A 23,451-nucleotide genomic window follows, 5' to 3' on the forward strand; every position below is an offset into this window, starting at 1 on the left:
TTTTTTTTAGATTCCAAATATAAGTGATATCACATAGGGTTTGTCTTTGTCTAACTTACTTCGCTAAGCATACTATTTTCTAGGTCCATCCACGTTGCTGCAAATGGCAATATTTCACTCTTTTTTATGGCTCAGTAATATTGCATCCTATATACAAACCACACCTTCTTAAGCCAGTCAACTGCTGATGGGCACTTGGGTGGCTTCCATGCCTTGGCTATTGTAAATAGTGCTGCTATGAAAATTGGGGTGTGTGTATCTTTTGGAATTATGGTTTCCTTTGGATATATGCCCAGGAGTGGGATTGCTGGATGATATGGTAGTTCTATTTTTAGTTTTTTAAGGGACCTGTATACTATTTTCCATAGTGGCTGCACCAATTTACATTCCCACTAACAGTGTACAAGGGTTCTCCTTTCTTCACACCCTCTCCAGCACTTATTGTTTGTAGAGTTTTTGATGATGGCCATTCTGATTGGTGTGTGGTGATACCTCATTGTGGTTTTGATTTGAATTTCTCTAATAATTAGTGATGTTGAGCGTCTTTTCATGTGGCCTGTTAGCCATCTGTATGTCTTCTTTGGAAAAAATGTCTAGTTAGGTCTTTTGCCCATTTTTTTGATTGGGTTGTTTTGTTTGGTTTTTTGAGCTGTTTGTATATTTTGGATATTAACCCCTTGTCGGTCGCATTGTTTGCAAATATTTTCTCTCACTCAGTAGGTTATCTTTTCATTTTGTTAAAGGTTTCCTTTGCTGTGGAGAAGCTTTTAAGCTTGATTAAGTCCCATTTGTTTATTTTTGCTTTTATTTCTTTTGCCTTGAGAGACTGATCTAAGAAAATATTGGTATGATTTATGTCAAAGCGTGTTTCGCTTATGTTCTCTTCCAGGAGTTTTATGGTGTCATGTCTTACATTTAGATCTTTAAACAATTTCAGGTTTATTTTTGTATATGGTATGAGGGAATATTCTAAATTTCATTGTTTTACATGTAGCTGTCCAGCTTTCCCAACACCACATGTCGAAAAGACTGTCCTTTCTCAACTGTATATTCTTGCCTACTTTGTTGAAGATGAATTGACTACAGGTGCATGGGTTTATTTCTAGGCTCTCTTGCCTTAGTAACTAACAACACTCTGATAATTGCTCCAAAGGATCTGTTGATTGCACTTTTTAATTTTCTTATGAACCTTTGGTATCTTTGACCATCTAGAAAATGGAAGTCCCCTTGGTATAACAGCTCCTACTGCATGGTATAATATCTTTATCCATAGATATTTCTCAATTTAATTACTGGCCAAAATCTTTTATATAGTTTTCCATTTTGAACTATAAGGAAATATGCTCAGTATAAGTAAAAGTGACTTCAAACAAAAGAGTAATAGTAACAGTTTCTATTGTTCAGTAAATCTAATAATAATCTTATATTGCTTACTATATTTTACAAAGTATTTTCAAATACATTATGCCATTTAATGCTTACAAAACAGTTTGAGGAAAACAAGACAGTGTTTTACCATTATTAAAGGTAAGGAAACTGAGTCTTAGTGTTTTAGTATCTTCCCTATCTATGTTCAGAGTGAAATTGGGACTTAAACTGTCATATTTTTACTCAACTTAAATGTTGAAGTTAATGCTGTATCTTGTCCTCTGTGAATCATATTCTGTTTTCTAATATTTGCAATAAATCCCCAAGCTTCAAAGTACAGGATTTATTAAGCTTTTTAAGGTCCTTCCATTTTAAACTTCACTTGAGTCTGCTTTCCCTGAAACTGTCTAGTTCAACAAGCATTCTCTATGTTCTCCATGCATCAGAAATTGTGCCACGCACGGTGATTCATGCTGTTTCTCAAATGGTACACAAGTTACATCAGTATCATCTGGGAATGTGGAAAAAATAGCAATTTCAGACTTCATTCTGAACTAGGCAATTGGAATTCTAGGCAAAAGCACATGGAAATGTGTAGTAACAATTCCTAATAATCTGATCAAGAGGTAAATTGCAAAACCTAAAATAAATTAAAAATTAAATTAAGAAAAAGAGATAAAGATGGCAAACACTGTGGGAGGACAAAACAGTTCTATATTTGGAATCACAGGATCACCATTAAATGTGTGATTTAGGAAGGCATGGAGTAGGTCATTATTAAAACCCTTCCGTGACACAATTTCTTTATTTACAGTGTAGGAATAATAATACATTGGAATGCAATAAGCCATGCAATAAGCCATGCGACAGGCAACTTCCTCCCCAGAAAGGTTAAGTAACTTTTGTTGGTGTATAGTAAATAAGGTAAAGGATCTTAAGTGCTTAGATCATAGAAGGCCTTTGTATCAGTTTATTAGGGCTGACATAGCAAAATAACACATACTAGGTATTTTAAACAACAGAAATTTATTTTCTCACAGTTCTAGAGGCTCGACATCCAAGAGCTAGATGTCAGCAGGCTTTATTTCTTCTGAGACCTCTCCTTGGCTTGCAGATCGTTGCCCTCTTGCTGCCTCTTCCTATGTTCTTTTCTCTGTGCGTGCACACCCCTAGGGTCTGTCTGTTGTCCTAATTTCCTCTTGCAAGGACACAGGTTGGATTGGATTAAGGTTCACTCTAATAGCCTCATTTCAACTTAATCACTACTGTAAAGGCACTATCTCCAAATACAGTCAGATTCTGAGATAGTGGACGTTGGAGATTCAACATATGGATTTTGAGAGACACAATTCGTTCCATAACAGCATTCGGTAAATTTTAGTTGTCTGACATTTTGCCCTATTCCCTACCTCCTTCTTTACCCAACTCATTGGTCCCACACAACCTCTGTATCTGCTCAGTTCTATTTGCTGCCCAGAAGTTATTTCCTTTAGCAAATCTGATAACCTAAAACTTGTTAATGATGATTAATTTGTGTATTGGTATATTTTAATGCTTCAAAGCAACACATTTACATAAACTTGAAGGCAAGTTTGGTGTCTTCACAGGAGAGTGAGTAGAGTGAAGATTTCTAGTATGCAGCCCAACTATAAATGGAGATCTTTTCAGAGAGTTAGATGTTTTGTTACTCTTAAAATCTATCACGTGGACCACTGTGTGTTTGAACTGTACCTAGGTTTGGACCTAGATCATCTGTGTGATTTTATGAGAGTCTGCTTTTTTACCTGTTCTATATTCTGGAAAATAAATTATAAATACCATAGTAGTGTGACATTCTAAAATTGTATCACCTTTTCCCTCTGGACAGAATGTTCATGATTTATAATTTGTGTTTCCATCTTTACTTTTAACTTTCAAATTTTTCAAACATATGCGTGTCTGCTTCCTTTTCTTGCTGTCAAATTTAGTGATAAAAAAGAATTTTTCCTCACTGTTCGCTTAAATTCTTCTCAGTGAGAATTACTTCACAAAAAACAATTCAGGAAATATTAATGCAGTATTTCTTTTTGAATCTGACGTGCTTTAGGATCGTACATTTCTTGTTAAATTATTATTAAGCTTCCATGACTGATTCCTCTCTCTGTCAGACCCTTTGGCCCTAGTATACCATCTGCAAAACATTTCTAAAACACACTGTCTGTAAGAAATCCAATAAAGTAGGGCCTGTATGTCAACTTGATGATCATTCTTTAGATATGCCTATGGAAAGTGTGTGCTTTTTTCTTTATTTTTCTCTTTTTAAAATGGGTTAAATAATTTCTCATAAACAGTTTTAAATTCTGTTTCATATTTTCATTTCATTCAAAGAGCTTTTCATTTGAAAATTTACAAAGGAAAATGACGTTTATATTTTCAGGTTTAATATCAAGAATTAAGAGAAATTTTAATAGCCAACATGGGTCTTTTCCATAATTATTAACCAATAAATTTCGACCACATTGTCAGTTGTTCTTGTTTTGGTCAAATGTGTTGATATTTGCAGGGATGAAGAGCCAGGAGGCCAGCTGGTTACAGATAAGTTCCATTTTGACTGGGATTCAGTACTTGTTGGCACGGGTAACGTCATCACAGCACGGTTTGATGGCAGAGGAAGTGGATTCCAGGGCCTGAAAATTTTGCAGGAGATTCATCGAAGGTTAGGCTCAGTGGAAATAAAGGACCAAATAGCAGCAGTGAAGTAAGTGAATGTACATTTTCTTATCGTTTTTCCTGTAATGAGAAACTAGATATGTGATATAGAATACTTAGCATTAGTAAATGCTAAGAGATTTATATTTTAATGATTAAACAATTTTCTAAGCTAATCATAAAGACTATTGTATTTTTTCAAGTATCTTTCACTCTCAGTGACAAAAGAATTATCATACTTCCCCCTCTGGAATTAGAATCCACTTTGGACTTATGAAAATGGGAGAGACCTTAATTAAACTACCATATTATTTATTTACAATAATCCACAATGTCTATTATTGTCCCAGTTAATTACAGTTCTTGAACTTTCACAGATACCTTTCCCACACTGGCATGAAAAAGTGACCTGAGAAAACTAGTAGGTTCTTTAAAACAGTATACAGACATTAGCTAGGATATTGTTAAAATACAGATGTTGATTCAGTAGGCTGGTAATGGGCCCAAGACTCTGCATTTGTAACAAGCCAACAGGTGTGATACCCTAACTACTGCACCACCACTCTGAGTAGCAAGATTTTGGTAAACAGGACCCTTCTCCATGAATAGAGCTGCAACCACTAAAGCAGTCTCGTTTGACCTCTGCTTTGTTCTGTTTTGTTTTTTTTCTTGTTGCTAAGAATGGATTTCTATGGTTCATTTAACTCAAGACGTCATAGCTATAATTTTTTCTTTTTTCATTTCAGATTTTTACTGAAACAGCCATACATTGACTCCAGAAGATTAAGCATTTTTGGAAAGGTAAATAGTAGAAATATGTGTGTGTACATTATGTGTTTGTATATGTACTTGCATAACTACTTTCTTCATCTTACTATAATTTCTCTGTATTATCCTTTAAAATATAATATTGTAATTAATATTATATAAATTCAGTTATTTATTAATCTGGCAACTGTTTACTGAGTATCTTTAATTGATGCATGGTGTTAGAAATAGAGCAACAATAGGACAAAAAAAAGGAATCATTTTCAGGAAGATTATCTTCTAAAGAGGAGAAGGAGAAAGTAAATGGATAAATGAAAAACATAGTTTCATCTGGTATTAAATCTTATAAGGAAAACAAACCAAGATAAACTTGACGGATAAAAGATAATTACAGGAAGGGCCAATGTTATTAAATTGAGTGGTCAAGTAAGGCCCCTCTGATTTAAGTGATATTTAGGCTGATACCTAAATAACAGGAAGGAGTCAGTCATGCAGCTCTATTGAGGGAGCAATTTCTCCAAAGAAGGAACAAGCACCACAGCCTTGGGGAAGACAACATGGCTTAGAAACTAAAAGGTGACTGGGGGCTTCCCTGGTGGCGCAGTGGTTGAGAGTCCGCCTGCCGATGCAGGGTACACGCGTTCGTGCCCCGGTCTGGGAGGATCCCACGTGCCGCGGAGCGGCTGGGCCCGTGAGCCATGGCCGCTGGGCCTGCGCGTCCGGAGCCTGTGCTCCGCAACGGGAGAGGCCACAACAGTGAGAGGCCCGCGTACAGCAAAAAAAAAAAAAAAAAAAAGGTGACTGGAATGCATAATTATGTCTTCTGTGCTTACTGTATGATATTTACTTCCTTTTAAAATTTTTTTATTAAAGTATAGTTGATTTACAATGTGGTATTAGTTTCTGGTGTACAGCCAAGTGATTCAGTTATTCATATATATATATATGTATTCTTTTTCATATTCTTTTCCATTATGGTTATTTAGAAGATATTGAGTATCGTTCCCTGAGGATATTTACTTCTTATAGCAATAATTTTTATGTCAAGTTCAATATCATCTTCACAGTAAGAAATTAAACCCCATATAGATATTTATTGAGCACCTAGTTTATACATATCACTGGGCCAGACGTTATAAAGATACTAAGATGACAGGAAAGAGATTTTGTACTATCTTAGTTTAGAGACAAAGCAAATTCTTGGCCTTCATTGATTTAAACGAAATACGTTCTACTATTCATAATGAACCCAAAGACTCATGACAGCAAGTAACTGGTACTTTTACTGGGGCACAAACTTTAGTGGTGTACACTGACAAGTGGGTCCATGAAAATCTACTTAACACATAGTAAAATATAAAACAACATGCATCACTACCATTCTCCCCCCACTTCAATCTGCAGTGCATCATGTTTTTGCTATATTTAATTCAGTCAGTGTCAGTAATATTTAAGAGTTCAATAAAAATATTTTGTGAATAATGCTCCTCTCACATAAGTACAAACAAATAAATAAATAAAAGCCCACCACTAGCAGTAAAGATATTAGTGAAAAAATGAAAATATCTAAGAAAGTGATCATTCCAAAGAAATGAAAATGCTATAGATGCATCAACAAGTGCATATAGTAAAGTCTTATCAGATGCTGCAGCATGGATGAAACTTGAAGACATGTGCTTGGTGAAGTGAGCCAGTTACAGAGGGACAAATACTGTTTTATTCAACTTACATAAAATATCTAGAGTAGTCAAGTTCATGGTGGTTGCCAAGGCTGGAGGGAGGAAAAAGGAAAGTTGTTTTTTTAATGGGGGTAGCATTTCAGATTAATATGAATACACTTGACATGACTGAGCACTTAAAAGTGGTTAAGATGGTAAATTTTACATTATGTGTTTCTTACCACAGCAAAAGATGCATATCGTAGAGAACATTTTACCCTTTCGTGGTCCTAATATACGTAATAATTTACAAAGGACTTAGAGCTTATGTATTTCAGGGCTGTACTTGTATACACATAAATGAGTATAAAAGACCAAAGGAGCTATACAAACATTTATGAATATGGAAGTTTAGCAAAGATTTGGAAAGTTGTAAAATGCATTATGAAGACAGTGAAACATGAACTGGATGTTGAGAATCATTCAGCAAGTAGAAGACAAGGAGAAGAGTTTCATGTAAATGCAGTGTCAGTGAGGAGAGCCTGCTTGGAGAACATGAAATAAAGTAATTGACTAAAATTAAGGCTCACATAAGGAGGTGACAGTTGACAGCACTGAGAGGAAGCCTGGGCACAGATCTCAGTGAGTCCTCCATATAAACTAGAAAATATAGATGTTCGTCTAGAAACATGGGGAAATAAAACTGGAGCCTTCAGGTTTAGAATTTCAAAAATCTTATGTTTATCATTGTATTAGGGTCTGTAGCATTGTATTAGGGGACTGCTGAGTCTCAGGCAATTTACTCTGGCAATCTAAATATAGGATAAACTGACATAGGATATAAACAAACAAAAACATAACTAGATATATTTTAAATGGAAAAATATTCCATTTCGATTTAAAAAAATATGCGTATCTTTGACTAAGTTATAACTCAGAAGGTGGCTTTCTTAGCATATAAAAGAATGTTGTTAGGGGCTTCCCTGGTGGCGCAGTGGTTGAGAGTCCGCCTGCCGATGCAGGGAACACGGGTTCGTGCCCCGGTCCGGGAAGATCCCACATGCCGCAGAGCGGCTGGGCCCGTGAGCCATGGCCGCTGAGCCTGCGCATCCGGAGCCTGTGCTCCGCAATGGGAGAGGCCACAACAGTGAGAGGCCCGCGTACCGCAAAAAAAAAAAAAAAAAAAAAAAGAATGTGGTTAGCTTTAACACTCAGTAGGTCTTGTGATTTTTCTTAATGTACTTGTTTTATTTCAGTATCAAATTGTGTTAAACTCATAAAATTTGCTGAGGAATTATGTTCTTTTTTTAATTGTTGGGAAAAGCTTGCTTAGAATTGGAGTTAGATTGTAAAGTATCTGGGGTTATTGCTTTCTTTGTTAGAAAAAATTTAATTAATGTTTAAATGTATTTAATCAATACAGGACTATTACGATTTTTCCATTTCTTCTGGAGTCGGTTTTAGTACTTTTTGTTTTTCTTCCAGTTTTATTGAGATAAAATTGACATACAGCACTGTATAAGTTTAAGATGTACAGCGTAATGATTTGACTTACATACATCATGAAATGATTATCAGAATAAGTTCAGTGAACAGCCATTATCTCATTTAGATACAACATTAAAGAAATAGAAAAACATTGTTTTCCTTGTGATGAGGACTCAAGATTTACTCTTTTAACAATGTTCATATACAACATACAGCAGTATTAATTATATTTATTGTGTTGTACATTACACCCCTAGTACTTATTTATCCTATAACTAGAAGTTTCTACCTTTTGACTGCCTTCATCCAGTTCCCCCACTCCCCACCTCTATGGCCCTACATTAGTTCCTGTTACACAGCATAGTGATTTGATATTTCTATACATTTCAAAATGATCACCAAGCTAAGTCTAGTTACGATATGTCACCATACAAAGATAATGCATAATTTCTGACTATATTCCCCACACTGTACATTTTACACCTGTGACTCATTTATTTTGTAACTGGATGTTTGTATCTCTTAATTTGTGTTTTGTACTTTTAAAAGTATTCTTTCCATTTCATATATTATTCAAGAACATTCTCAAAGTGTAACGTATCCTCTTATTACATGTTTAATCCTTTTACTAGTGGTGGCAGTGTCCCATTTGGACTCCCGGGTTGGCTTATTAGTGCCCCTTTGCTCTTGCTGAAGCACCTCTTCTGCTCTGGGCTGCCTGCACTCACTCTTGCACTTGCTCTTGTCCCCCCTGTCTTCTCCCTTTCATCTCTCCCTCCTTTTCCATGAACCATATTTTGGGCTTAATTTTTCTTCTCCATTTATCTTTGTTTTCTATTTCACTAACGTCTACTCCTCGTGTTATTACGTTTTCTTCTATCTTTTATCCCATATTGTTTTTAAATTACTATGTTGAATGTCTAGCTTATTAGTTTTTAGCATTCTTCCTTTCAAATATAAGCCTTTGAGTTATGAAATCCCTTTGCAGTACTCCCTTAGGTACTTCCCACTGGTACTAATGTAGTACTTTTAAAATTTAATGTATGTATTTCTCAATTTCCAGGGTAAGTATGCCCTCTGAATTGTTTTTATTATTTTTATTCCAATATTTTTATAGAAGTTTTGGTAACTTTCTATAATTGACTTTGGTTATAACTGAATTGTAATCATAGAATTGACTAGAATAACAGAAATCCTTTGAAACCTCAGTTGATTCATGACTTAGGAAAGGAATGATTTATAAAACTTTCACCTCTGCTTAAAAGATTTAGTGTTACATCTATGCCTGTTTAATCAAACTTGCCCATCATGATGTTCAAATCATAAACTTACTTTATGATTTATTTTGTCTCTAATTTCCAAGAAAGCTGTATTAAAATGTCACATTATAATGGTGAATTATTCAGTTTCTCCTTAGTAGGCTAATTTAGTCTTTATATTTTAAGACTATTTTTATTCATTCCCTCCAAGTTCAGATTATTATATCTTCTCAGAGAACTGAATCTTTTATTGTTTTTCACCAATCCAGTTTATTTCTATTCATTTTTTGTTTTATGGATTTTAAAAAAATATTAAAATTACACCACCAGCATTCTTTTGACTAGTACACATTGTTTTTGCTTTTCTATCTTATCATTTTCAAACTTCATCCTCACAATTTAGGTATTTGAAGATTGCATTTATTTATATAAATTGTGATTACCGATACATTTAAATGTTATAGTTTTCATCATTTCTGCCTACTGTCTTATTTGTTCTATTTTTTTTCCTTTCTTCCATTCATCTTGATTAAGTTTTTTTTTCTTTTTTCTCTTTTTTTCCTTTTTCTGAATATATTTTTGGTTTTGTTGTCTGCTTTTGCAAGGAATTGCCAAACATGTTCCAAAGGAGTTATATCATTTTATTTTACCAACTGCTGTATATGAGAGTTCCAGGTGCTCTACATCCTTACCAACAGAGTATCATAAGTCTTTTTAATTTAGAAGTTCTCTGATGATTAATAACATTGATCATTTTTTCATGTGTTTATTGACATATATATATATTTTTAACACAACTGATTTATTGACCATTTATGTTGTGCAACAGACACTTACATTTTAAGGTTTACTAAATCAGAAGGAGTATATTATAGTCACAAATTTGTCCCTCCCTTTTTTCAACTTTTAAATTGAGATACAATTGACATACTAAAAATCATCATTACACAATAATAGTGTATCTAGAAATGAGATAGTAGAAGTTCTTTCATCTTGTTCTTTTTCAGAATTCTTTTGTCTCATCTAGGTATTGTATTTCTTTAAAAATTTTAGAATCATCTTTTGTAATTTTACAAAACAGACCATGGGGATTTTCATGGGAATTGTATTGAATCTGTAGATCACCTAGGGAGAACTGACATCTAAGAAATATTGACACTTTCATATTTTTTAAGATATTTTTCTTTGGTGTTTTTTACTTTCCCCAATATGTGTACAGTTATGAATGTTTTTTATTAATCATATTTGGGTTTTGATGGGTTCTCTGTGCTTTGTCTTCCATCAGTTCCATCAAAATTGGAATTTTACATATGGAATTCTTTAAAGCTTATGTTGCATTTGTAGTTTTGTATTTGTTTTTCTTTTAATTACACTTATATGGTAAATTTGGTCTGCAAACACCAGTGTGGACTTATGGCTCAAATTTTTAGTTAAGGTTAATTTTTTTTCATTGATTCAGTACAAGTTCATAAGAATTAAAAACAAAATCATTTTCATCAATCCTTTTGTGCAGCATAATTATCTCTTGTCATCTTTAGACAACCCTTTAGGGGTCTAGCTTTGTGCAGTCTCCCTTTAGATCAGGGGTCCTGAACCCCTGGGCCATGGACAGGTACCAGTCCGTGGCCTGTTAGGAACTGGGCTGCACAGCAGGAGGTGAATGGCGGGCAAGTGAGCGAAGCTTCATCTGTATTTACAGCCGCTCCCCATTGCTCACATTGCCGCCTGAGCTCCGCCTCCTGTCGGATCAGCAGTGGCATTATATTCTCATAGGAGCATGAACCTTACTGTGAACTGTGCATGCGAGGGATCTAGGTTGCATGCTCCTTATGAGAATCTAATGCCTAATGATATGAGATGGAGCTGAGGTGGTGATGCTAGTGCTGGGGAGTGGCTGCAGATACAGATTATCATTAGCAGAGAGGTTTGACTGCACAGAGACCATAATAAATCAATTGCTTGCAGACTCATATCAAAGCCCTATCAGTGAGTGGCAGGTGAAAACAAGCTCAGGGCTCCCATGATTCTGCATTATGGTGAGTTGTATAATTATTTTGTTCTATAATTACAATGCAATAATAATAGAAATAAAGTGCATGATAAATGTAATGCACTTGAATCATCCCAAAACCATCCTCCCCACAACCCCTGGTCTCTGGAAAAATTGTCTTCCACAAAACCAGTCCCTGGTGCCAAAAAAGGTTGGAGACCACTGCTTTAGACCTATTGTATGGAATCTATGCATTTTGTCTACCTCATGCACTGAGTCATCATAGCAGAAGGTTAAAATCACTTGCATTTGCAAAACAAAGAAACAAACAAAATTGGCTTTATGCTTGTTTACCTCTCAGTTTTCCAGTTTTCAGTTAATATCTGGCCTCTGTGGATTCATAACCTTTGTGCCAGTTCAATGTTGTATTCAGAATTACTTTTAGTTGTTTAGTTCTCTTTCTCTTTTTTTTAACTACCACTTTGTATTTATTTTTTGTTTTTGTTTAGTTTGGGGTTTGTTTTCAGTTGAGTTGATTGAGATATCAGTTTCACCAAATACTAGAAATGGAATTGCCACACTTATGTTTTTACCATCAAAGAGGCTAGAGCAGTGTTCCCTTCAAAGATTACAGGCTGAGTTAGAATTTAGTGTGAAAAGTGTTATGATTCACTTGAGATATTCCCTCTGAAAAAAGAAAGATGAATGGCAGCAGTAGTGCCAGGAATTTACCATCTTTAATCAACTTATTTCCTTTACATTTATCACTATATAATTGAATTTCTAGGTCTTGCTTTTTCTCCCTTTGGTCTAAAATTCATCCTGTTTTATATGGTCTATATATTTATATCTATATCTATATCTGTATCTGTATCTATATCTATATCTACCTAGCTAGATAACTGATTTCATCCATTATAATTGAGTTTGTCAGCAGAAATTAAATTTACTTCGAAGTTTTGAGGTACATTGCATTGTTGGTCTCCATAAAGCTGAAATAGGGAACTCCAAGAAACTGGTTGATATTTTTTATTTTGTGTGTGATTCATTCCAGTATAATCTTTCAGAATTTGGAAAGCAATTCTAATCTATTCTTTCTAACCGTGTAAGCTGATTAAGGAATATAGAATTTTTAGTATTTCTAAGAATGTGTTTTGTGTTAAATAATATATATTTTTAGACAATATGCCTACCTATTTTCTATTTATGGAAATATTAAGCCTATAAACGCCAGGAAAGCATTGATTAAATAAATGCATTCTCTTCTAAAACTGTCACTACTTTTAGATACTAAAGAGACTACTAGAAATGGGTATTAGAGGAAAACTTCAGCCAGCATAGAAGATAATGTTTGGCTTTTTATATCCAATTTCATTTCAATATTTCATGGGTAAACAAAATTATATGAAAAAGTTGTAACTATTACCTAAAATGGATCTTAAGGATACTCCAGTAGTTATTTATTGTTCCAAATGAGTTTTCTTCAATATAGTTAAGCTGAAATTCTTATTGGTTATAAGTATTCCTTCCACCTTCCTGCTTCAGTATTTTTGTTCATGCCTTTTAATTTATTTCTAATAACAGCCTCAAGCCGGTACATTGCTTTTATAATTCTATCTCTTATTAAGCCTCATTCAGTGGTCGTTTTCTCCATAAATTATTCACTAAATCTCTCCCACTTGAAATCATCATTCCCTCCTATGTACTCAAAGAATACTTTGTCAGTAGCTTCTCATATTCATTATACCATCATGCAATGTATTATATTTATTTGTATTCTTATTCATTTCTTATGTTAGACTATAAGCCTTTTCAGGGTATTTATGTTTTATTTGATTTTTTGTTGCAAAGGAATTTGAACTGAACTCATGTCATGCTCTTTCCTTCATCTGGAATTCTCTCTTTTCCACCAGACAGCCAAACCTTATCATTTTGGAGGGAGGTCCACTGAGTTTCTTGGCTTTCTAGCTTTAGTGTTTTCATCAAATTTGGAAAATGTTCAGTTATTACTTCAATTTTTTTTGTTGTTGCTGCCCCCTTTCTCCAGGGATTGCAAATAGGTGTGTAATTAGGCCAGTTGAATTTTTCCCTAAACTCACCAAAACTATATTAATTTTTTAAAAATATTTTTCTCTGTGTGCTTCATTTTTGGATATATTGTGCTGCTGTGCTTTAACTGTACTCTTCCAGGCAGGAAGCTGTAGCAATCCCAGGGTTGACTTGTTCTCTGTCTTTCAGTGATCACTGTCCTTTGTTGCCCAATGTCCAATGTCTTAATTACTTCTATTTCATATATTTTGCCCATATTTTTAGTTGTTTCACATGGAAGGGTAAATCTCATTTCTGTTATTCCATTCTTATGGAATTAGAAATTCCTACGTAAAATTAGTTTTTGTTTATTAATCATTTTACAATGTTATTTTTGAATTGTCAATTTATATACATATATACACTTAGTTATATTGGTCTCATATATGTGAATATATGTATTTGTTTTCTTATTGCAATTTTGAGATTTTGATGCATTAAAGATAGCAATCTTTTCACATTTGTTTGAAATATTTCTTCAGCCTGTTGATTGACTTTCAGTTTTGTTTACGATAATTAAAAAAACTGAAGTGTTAAAGTGTTTTTCTTATCTTTTGGCAAAACCTTTCAAATCCTTTCTCTGGTGATTTCTTCCAATGATTTTATTTTTTAGAGATCTCATTCCTATCAAAATAAGTATTTATTAGATTTTCTCTCTGGTGATTTCTTCCGGTGATTTTATTTTTTAAAGGTCTCATTCCTATCAAAAAAAAAAGTATTTATTAGATTTTCTCTTTATGTATCTGTTTGAGTGGGGCAGAGAGAGGTACATAACACTTGTATGCTGAGGATTTATATATTTGGTTTCAAATAGCTAGTCAGTTTCACCAGCTCCATTGATTGACTAAATCGTCCTTAACACTTTGATTATGATGCCACCTAAACAATAAGTTCTCAGATATTCTTGGATTTATTTCTGGTGTAACCTGCCTATCTGTTCTTAGACTAATCTTATAGTCTTTTAATTATAATATTATGCTTAATAATAATACATACTTTAAAATATTTTCCACTCTTCGCTCTTTTCTTTCATAATACCTTTCACTTACCTCTCCTATTTTCTCCACTTTATAAATTCTCCCAAAATATTCAGCTATAATTTTTTAACTAAAATTTTATTAAAACAATTTTTATTTGAGAAGAATTAAACTTTTCAAATGATGTAGCTTTGATCTGAATCACATAGTACATCTCTTTTATTTAATTCTTATTTTATATTTCTCAGTAGAATTTTATAGTTTTCTATAAATATCTTCCCTGCTATATTTATTTCTAGGTATTTCTTATTAGTAGTGCATTTTAAAATTTTATTTTAAGTAGTATGTTTTTGTCTATATTGTTTTCTAACTTGTTTGTTGGATAAATGGAAAGCTTATACTATTAGCATATTTAGCTAATATGCTAATAGTATAATAACTGGCCATCTGTGCTCAATAATCATTCATATGACTTGATTAAAGACTTTGAACCATTTTAGTTTGAATAATTATCCTTAGGACCTAATCTAATTTCATATAATATAATGTAATAATATTAGTGTTCACTGTACTAATTATATCTAAGTGTTAAAGGTAAGAAAACTGCTGAAAGAAATTTTTTCTGACATATTTTTTAAAAATTGATGACACAAATTAAAAGTAGGTAGCAAAATTTAAAACATTATAAACATCATACGGAGAACAGATATTGCTATGATTACCAGGCCAGTATTGATGGGAATAAAATTAATTCATTAAAAAAAATTTACTGAGTGTATACTATGTGCCTTGCACTTTTCAAGTTACTGGACCTACAGCAGTCACTGAAACAAAACAAAACAAAACAAAAAAAAGTCTACCTTTTATATAATTGTTAATGCAGTGAAGAGAGATAAATGAAAAACAAATAAATGAAAAATAATTAGTAAAGTATATAAAATGTCAGTTAATGATATTACAATTCAGAAAAATGAAGCAAAGAGGCAGAGAGGGAATCAAGAATAAAGATGAGATAGCAATTTTCAATCATTAGAGAGGAACAATTTCACTAGGAGTTCATGATTGGTCTAAAACAGGGAAATTTGAGGAGACAAGAGACATGGATATCTGGAGAAGGTAAAACAACTTTAAAAGTGCAATGAATATGGAAGCTCTTTAAAACTTAACCTATGGGGATAATTACTCATTATTTATAGTCTTAAGAGTCTCAACTGGGATAGCCTCATCCACCAGAGGGCAGACAGCAGAAGCAAGGAGAACTACAATCCTGCAGCCTGTGGAACAAAAACCACATTCACAGAAACATAGACAAAATGAAAAGGCAAAGGACTATGTACCAGATGAAGGAACAAGATAAAACCCCCAAAAAACAAATATATGAAGTGGAGATAGGCAACCTTCCAGAAAAAGAATTCAGAAGAATGATAGTGAAGATGATCCAGGACCTCAGAAAAAGAATGGAGGCAAAGATCGAGAAGATGCAAGAAATGTTTAAGAAACACCTAGAAGAACTAAAGAACAAACAAATAGAGATGAATAATACAATAACTGAAATGAAAAATACACTAGAAGGAATCAATAGCAGAATAACTGAGGCAGAAGAAAGGATAAGTAACCTGGAAGACAGAATGGTGGAATTCACTACCATGGAACAGAATAAAGAAAAAAGAATGAAAAGAAAGGAAGAAAGCCTCAGAGACCTCGGGGGCAGCATTAAACACACAAACATTCGCATTTATGGGTCCCAGAAGGAGAAGAGAGAGAGAAAGGACCTGAGAAAATATTTGAAGAGATTATAGTGGAAAACTTCCCTAACATGGGAAAGGAAATAGCCACCCAAGCCCAGGAAGTGCCAAGAGTCTCAGAGCAGGATAAACCCAAGGAGAAACAGGCTGAGACACATAGTAATCAAACTGACAAAAATTAAAGACAAAGAAAAATTATTAAAAGCAACAAGGGAAAAACGACAAATAACATACAAGGGAACTCCGATAAGGTTAACAGCTGATTTCTCAGCAGAAACTCAACAAGCCGGAAGGGAGGGGCATGATATATTTAGAGTGATGAAAAGGAAGAACCTACAACCAAGATTACTCTACCCAGCAAGGATTCAATGGAGAAATTAAAACCTTTACAGATAAGCAAAAGCTAAGAGAAAAAACACCACCAAACCAGCTCTACACAAATGCTAAAGGAACTTCTCCAAGTGGGAAACACAAGAGAAGAAAAGGACCTAAAAAAACAAACCTAAAACAATTAAGAAAATTATAATAAGAACATACATATCAATAATCACTTTATATGTGAATGGATTAAATGCTCCAACCAGACACATGCTCACTGAATGGATACAAAAACAAGACCCATATATATGCTGTCTACAAGAGACCCACTTCAGACCTAGGGGCACATAAAGACTGAAAGTGAGGGGATAGAAAAACATATTCCATGCAAATGGAAATCAAAAGAAAGCTGGAGTAGCAATACTTATATCAGGTAAAATAGACTTTAAAATAAAGAATGTTACAAGACACAAGGAAGGACACTACATAATGATCAAGGGATCAATCCTAGAAGAAGATTTAACAATTATAAATATATACACACCCAACATAGGAGCACCTCAATTCATAAGGCAACTGCTAATAGCTCTAAAAGAGGAAATCAACAGTAACGAAATAATAGTGGGGGACTTTAATACCTCACTTACACCAATGGACAGATCATCCAAACAGAAAATTAATAAGGAAACACAAGCTTTAAATGACACAATAGACCAGATAGATTTAATTGATATTTATAGGACGTTCCATCCGAAAACAGCAGATTACACTTTCTTCTCAAGTGAACATTCTCCAAGATAGATCACATCTTGGGTCACAAATCAAGCCTTGGTAAATTTAAGAAAATTGAAATCATATCAAGCATCTTTTCTGACCACAATGCTATGAGTTTAGAAATCAATTACAGGAAAAAAAACGCAAACAGTTGGAGGCTAAACAATACGTTACTAAATAACCAAGAGATCACTGAAGAAATCAGAGGAGATAAAAAATTACCTAGAGACAAATGACAACAAAAACACAGCGATTCAAAGCCTCTGGGATACAGGAAAAGCAGTTCTAAGAGTAAAGTTTATAGCAATACAAACCTACCTCAAGAAACAAGAAAAATCTCAAATAAGCAATCTAACCTTACACCTAAAGGAACTAGAGAAAGAAGAACAAACAAAACCCAAAGTTAGTAGAAGGAAATAAATCATAAAGCTCAGAGCAGAAATAAATAAAATAGAAACAAAGAAAACAGTAGCAACCATCAATAAAACTAAAACTGGTTCTTTGAGAAGATAAACAAAACTTATAAATCTTTAGCCAGACTCATCAAGAAAAAGAGGGAGAGGACTCAAATCAATAAAATTAGAAATGAAAAAGGAGAAGTTACAATGGACCCTGCAGAAATACAAAGCATCCTAATAGACTACTACAAGCAACTCTATGCCAATAAAATGGACAACCTGGAAGAAATGGACAAATGCTTAGAAAGGTATAACCTTCCAAGACTGAACCAGGAAGAAATAGAGAACATGAACAGACCAATCACAAGTAATGAAATTGAAACTGTGATTAAAAATCTTTCAACAAACAAAAGTCCAGAACCAGATGGCTTCACAGTTGAATTCTATCAAACATTTAGAGAAGAGCTAACACCCATCCTTCTCAAACTCTTCCAAAAAATTGCAAAGGAAGGAACACTCCCAAACTCATTCTATGAGGCCACCATCACCCTGATACCAAAACCAGACAAAGATACTACAAAAAAAGAAAATTACCAGCCAATATTACTGATGAATATAGATGCAAAAATCCTGAACAAAATACTAGCAAGCAGAACCCAACAACACATTACAAGGATCATACACCATGATCAAGTGGGATTTATCCCAGGGTTGCAAGGATTCTTCAATATACTCAAATCATCAGTGTGATACACCATATTAACAAATTGAAGAATAGAAATCATATGATCATCTCAATAAATGCAGAAAAAGCTTTTGACAAAATTCAACACCCATTTATGATAAAAACTCTCCAGAAAGTAGGCATAGAGGTAACCTACCTCAATATAATAAAGGCCATATATGACAAACCCACAGCAAACATCATTCTCAATGGTGAAAAGCTGAAAGCATTTCCTCTAAGATCAGGAACAAGACAAGGATGTCCACTGTCGCCACTATTATTCAACATAGTTTCGGAAGTCCTAGCCATGGCAATCAGAGAAGAAAAAGAAATAAAAGGAATACAAATTAGAAATGAAGAAGTAAAACTGTCACTGTTTGCAGATGACATGATACTATACATAGATTATCCTAAAGATGCCACCAGAAAACTACTAGAGCTAATCAATGAATTTGGTAAAGTTGCAGGATACAAAATTAATGCACAGAAATCTCTTGCATTACTATACACTGACAATGAAAGATCAGAAAGAGAAATTAATGCAACAATAAATTTTGTTATTCATAACATATTTACAGTATTTTTACTTTAAATTAATTCACTGTGTATTACAACTGATGTGGTTCAGAAAGAATCATACAAGTCAAAGGCTGTAGGAGAAACGTTTTTTTTTTCAGTTCTGTCAGTATATCTTTTTGACTGCAATCATGAACTCTTGAAAACTATCTCAAAAAGTCACTTAAGTATCTCAAAACCTGGGACCCATGAAAACGTAAGTCCTTAGTAAAATGGTATTACAGATTTCACCTCCTGTTTTTATAGTCTTTCTATCTATTGGATTCAGTTTCTTACACCACAGGTAAAAATTATTTTTTAAAGAAATAAAATTATCTATATTTTAGGTCCATGGAATAAACTTTTAAAAATCTAGATAAATTTGTTAAAATTTTATAAGTAATGCTAAAATGCTTTGCAAATGGACATGACGTAACAATTGTAATGAATGGAACAGTCTGATCACTGAGAAACAAAATGACAACACAACTGAAACATAGCAGCCTATACGAACTATTGACTATTATTGACCTATATCAAATTAAAAATGTGCTCTCGTTGACAAGAGTCAGTATGATGAACCCCAGTTTTTGGTATCTTCCTGATAGATACGAGTTGCTTTGGAAGTTAAAATCACCATTCTATGTCTACTAGAATTTATATCTGATTTCTTATATCTGATTCCAATATCCTTGTGGAATATTATTTTTCCAAGAACTTGTTCATTATCTATTCTGGCATTCAGTGAATAAATATGAAATGATAAAGAGGAAGGAAAGCAATTCAAATTTATTTTAATTCCTGCCAGTGTTGATTTTCTTTTAAAAATAGAATTTATTAACTGAAATAAATCAGTTTAAAGCAGTATTTTGAATAAGATTTTTAAATGCTATAGAGAGAATTTTATTCAAAAATTTTTACTACCATTTAAAGAGTATTTACCTTCATTAATCCCAAATCCTGGATTTTTTTTTTTAAACAGTAAAATACAATGTCTTATGCAACAGCGATTTACAACCCTGCTTTCAGTTAGAATCACATGGAGAGCTCCATGGCCCATTCTCCACATATTGATTCAATTGTTTTTGAGGGCATTGATACATAATTTTTTAAGTTCCACTGGTCAAGGGAATGCTGGCTAAAGCTAGGAAGATATTATGTTGGGAATCTTTATTACATTATTACACAATAAGAACTTTCTAATCAAAATATGGACCAGCAGTATAAACGTCTCCTGGGAGTTGGTTAAAAATGCAAAATCTTGGGCCCTATCCCAGATCTACTGGATTAGAATAGGCATTTTTAACAAGATTCCCAAATAATTTAAAAGAACTTTCAGGTATTGTTCTGGAATCTGCCCCTCCTTTGGAAGACACCATTCTCCTTAGTTCCTGGAGATAATGACTCTGAGAATCATGTGAAACTAAGGTAAAAAAAAATTATACCAATTTATTAATTTATTTTATTTAAATATGATATACAGTTATTCTCAGGATAGTAATATCTAGCTAGTCTCTCAAAGTAGTTAAGTTATGTAAATAACAGAATTGTTATCAGTTGAAAGATTGTTTGGTTATTGTGGAATTAGAACCAGAAAAGCTATCAACTAAGATACATTTTTCACTATGAGAATACTGTTGCCGCTTGGGACATATTTGAAACCTCTTGGCTACAACACCATGGTCTCAATTCCATGACAGAGAACTAGAAAGGATATACCAGAAAGGCTCCTTGTAGGGACAGAATTTTCAAAGTCTCTCTACAGTTCTGCTCTATAATAGCTATTTATTTACTTGCTTTGCATGACTCATCCCACACCTTCATACTTCTGAAGGGGAGCAGAACATGCCATGCCAGAATATGCCTCTTTGGCATAAGGATTATTTTGAGCTGATTATTTTAAGAAACAGCATAAACAGGAGACACAGCATAAATGGGAGAAGCTTTAAAAACAGAGTAGAAGTTACCCTTTTGCAAGGGGTATTTACATTTATAAAGAAAACCTCTATTTGTGTCTCCCTCTCTTTACCAGGAAGGGAAGAACGACTCTAAATCATAAGAAACTTTTATCACTGGAGAAGGCACTGACTTAAATCTACATAAAAAACCTTACCCTTGTTTACAGTTCTTTTCCTGATAACTTCCCATCACTGACTTTCCCCCAACATTTTTCTTCTGTTTTTAGTTGAAGATGGTATTTAAGGTGGTGACTTGGGCCATCTAGGGAGTTACTTAGTTTCCCTGCTAATCTCCATGTATAGGTGAGGTATACAAGTAAATAAACTATTTGTTTTTCTCTTGTTAATCTCTCTTTTATTGGAAGACATCTCAGCCAAGAGCTCAGAAAGATAAAAGGAAATTATTTTTCCTCCCTTCCACTTCTTTCTTTAGATATGTTAAGACATTTAAGCCTATTACTTTTTTTTGTATTAATTTTGCTGACTTAAGGCTATTTTCATCCCTCTCAAAGAGACTAAGCAAAGGTACTCTGTGGGGGCTTACTTCTATAAGGGATAATTTTATTTCTCTCAGTTTCTAATTGTTGCAGAAGCTTTGCATAAATGTCTGGGTACTAGCTAGATATTGTACACAATTGACATATATAGGGGAGGAAAAATAATTTCCCTCTGCCCTTCTCAGTTCTTGCCTGAGATTCTCTTACAATAAGAGACAGATTAACAAGAGAAAAATGAACAGAAGTTTGTTGACATGTACACCTCATGTATACATGGGAGATACTCTGGGGAAAATGAGTAACTCTGTGAGGTGGCTTAGAAATGAGGCTTAAATACCATCTTAATAGCGATGCTGAAAACTCGGCCTCTGTGCACCCATGCTGAATCCAATCTCAGAGGCAGAGTCTTGGGTGAAGTAGAAAAGGATATCTTCACTGCTTTGTCAGGCAAAGGGGGATGCAGCAGACCATTGCCCCTCAAAACTGTGTGTCTCAACCTGGAAGGATTTCATGAGGAGTTTTATAGCAATGGTTCAAGGGCAGGGTTGCTGATAAGGATTAGAGTGTGTGCAGGGGCTGCATTCCTTTAATCTGGTCTCAGGTGGTCTGTTGAGTTTCTGTGGTTACTTTAATCTGGCCTTAGGTGGTCTTTTGAAGAACTTCTCTGGTTCCTTTAATCTGGAATGAAGAATGCTGACATCTTCCATTTGTTGGGGATTTTAGTACTGTAAAGAGCTCAAAGATACTGTTATGTGTATCCTTTGAGGCAGAACCAGGACCCCGCCCCAAGGCTGCACTACTGTTTCTTGCTTGCTCCTCCCTTGTCTCTGTATCCCCTCCCTTCCCTGATTAGCAACTGTTCGAATCTGCCCTTTGGGACTCAGGGAAGTTCATAGAGGTGGAGTCAGTTTCCCACAAACAAGAAATGGGGAGCAGAAAAGCTTCTGTGCCCAGGAGCCCCACAGAGTTCTGCACGCTTTCAACAGGGAAAGGGAAGAGGGGATATAGGCATTTTAAGAGAGAATAAATTATTGTTAGGAAAGACAAATGGGGCTTTAGAAGAATAGATGGGAGGTATAGTTTGTGATATAGTCTCTCTGGCTGTGGTGTCAACTTCTAGTCTCCTTTCCTGTGGCAAGAGGCAATCTTCCCTGGTTGATGAAACTTCCAGGGAGGGGATCTAGAACAATTGATTTCTTTTTGGAGGATCTGCCTTTAGGAAGATAAGGGGAGTTCAGAGAAAGCTTCTGTCAGCATTTGCTGTTTTTTCCAGTGCCTATATCTCAAAATAATCAATATGCCAAGTGGCATACTTTGGGGTGGTGTATTCTGCTACCCTTCACATATGTTCTGTCAACCACTTAAGTAATGTCTGATTTCATTTTGGACTTTCTAATACCATTTTTTTTTTTTTTTGCGGTACACGGGCCTCTCACTGTTGTGGCCTCTCCCATTGTGGAGCACAGGCTCCGGACACACAGACTCAGTGGCCATGGCTCATGGGCCCAGCCGCTCCATGGCGTGTGGGATCTTCCCGGACCGGGGCACAAACCCATGTCGCCTGCATCAGCAAGCGGACTCTCAACCACTGCACCACCAGGGAAGCCCTCTAGTACCAATTTTTAAACAATGCTCCAAATAAGCACAAATGAAATTCTTTACTACTCATCTCAAGAGTATAGAGAAAACAACACGTTCCTAGAGCACTGGACCACACTAGAATCATCTGGAAATCTTTCAAAAGTAGAGCCAATTGCATCAGAATTTCTGTGCTAAGGCCTGGGTATTAATATTTTTTTAATACCTACTAGGATACTCCATTGTCTGGCAAAATGAAAAACAGTTCCAAGAACACAGCAAGAATTAACGTCTAAAATGAACAGACAACTCAGTAGGTCATTCCCTTAGCCTAGCATTACTGTAGTTATTAAAATCTTCTTTGGAAATTTTCTAGTCAGATCGTGGTCTACAAAAGAAAACTGGACACATTGATTTATTTTTTTAAGAAGTTATAATTAAGTTTGTTCAAAAGCATTTCAAGAGGATATTTAAAAATTAAATTTAAAAATAATCCAACTCATCTAACTAGCAAAAGTATTTATCTTATACCATTTCTTTCAAGTTTTTAGTTGTGTGGAATTGAAAGCAGAATCTATACTTGTGAAGATATATTTTAAATATTTAATTCCTCTTTCTTA

General features: G+C 34.3%; 1 protein-coding gene across 1 annotated transcript in view; it reads left to right on the forward strand.

Annotated features, from left to right (window-relative positions):
- Positions 1-23,451, forward strand: part of DPP10 (dipeptidyl peptidase like 10) — a 650,987-nt gene that overhangs the window by 618,518 nt on the left and 9,018 nt on the right. Inside the window, exons 20-21 of the mRNA XM_060015722.1 lie at positions 3,911-4,105; positions 4,803-4,857. Coding sequence (XP_059871705.1) covers positions 3,911-4,105; positions 4,803-4,857 — 250 coding nt within the window. The remainder of the gene's footprint in view (positions 1-3,910; positions 4,106-4,802; positions 4,858-23,451) is intronic.

Source organism: Delphinus delphis, chromosome 7, assembly GCF_949987515.2.
Source record: "Delphinus delphis chromosome 7, mDelDel1.2, whole genome shotgun sequence".
Lineage (NCBI taxonomy): Eukaryota > Metazoa > Chordata > Mammalia > Artiodactyla > Delphinidae > Delphinus > Delphinus delphis.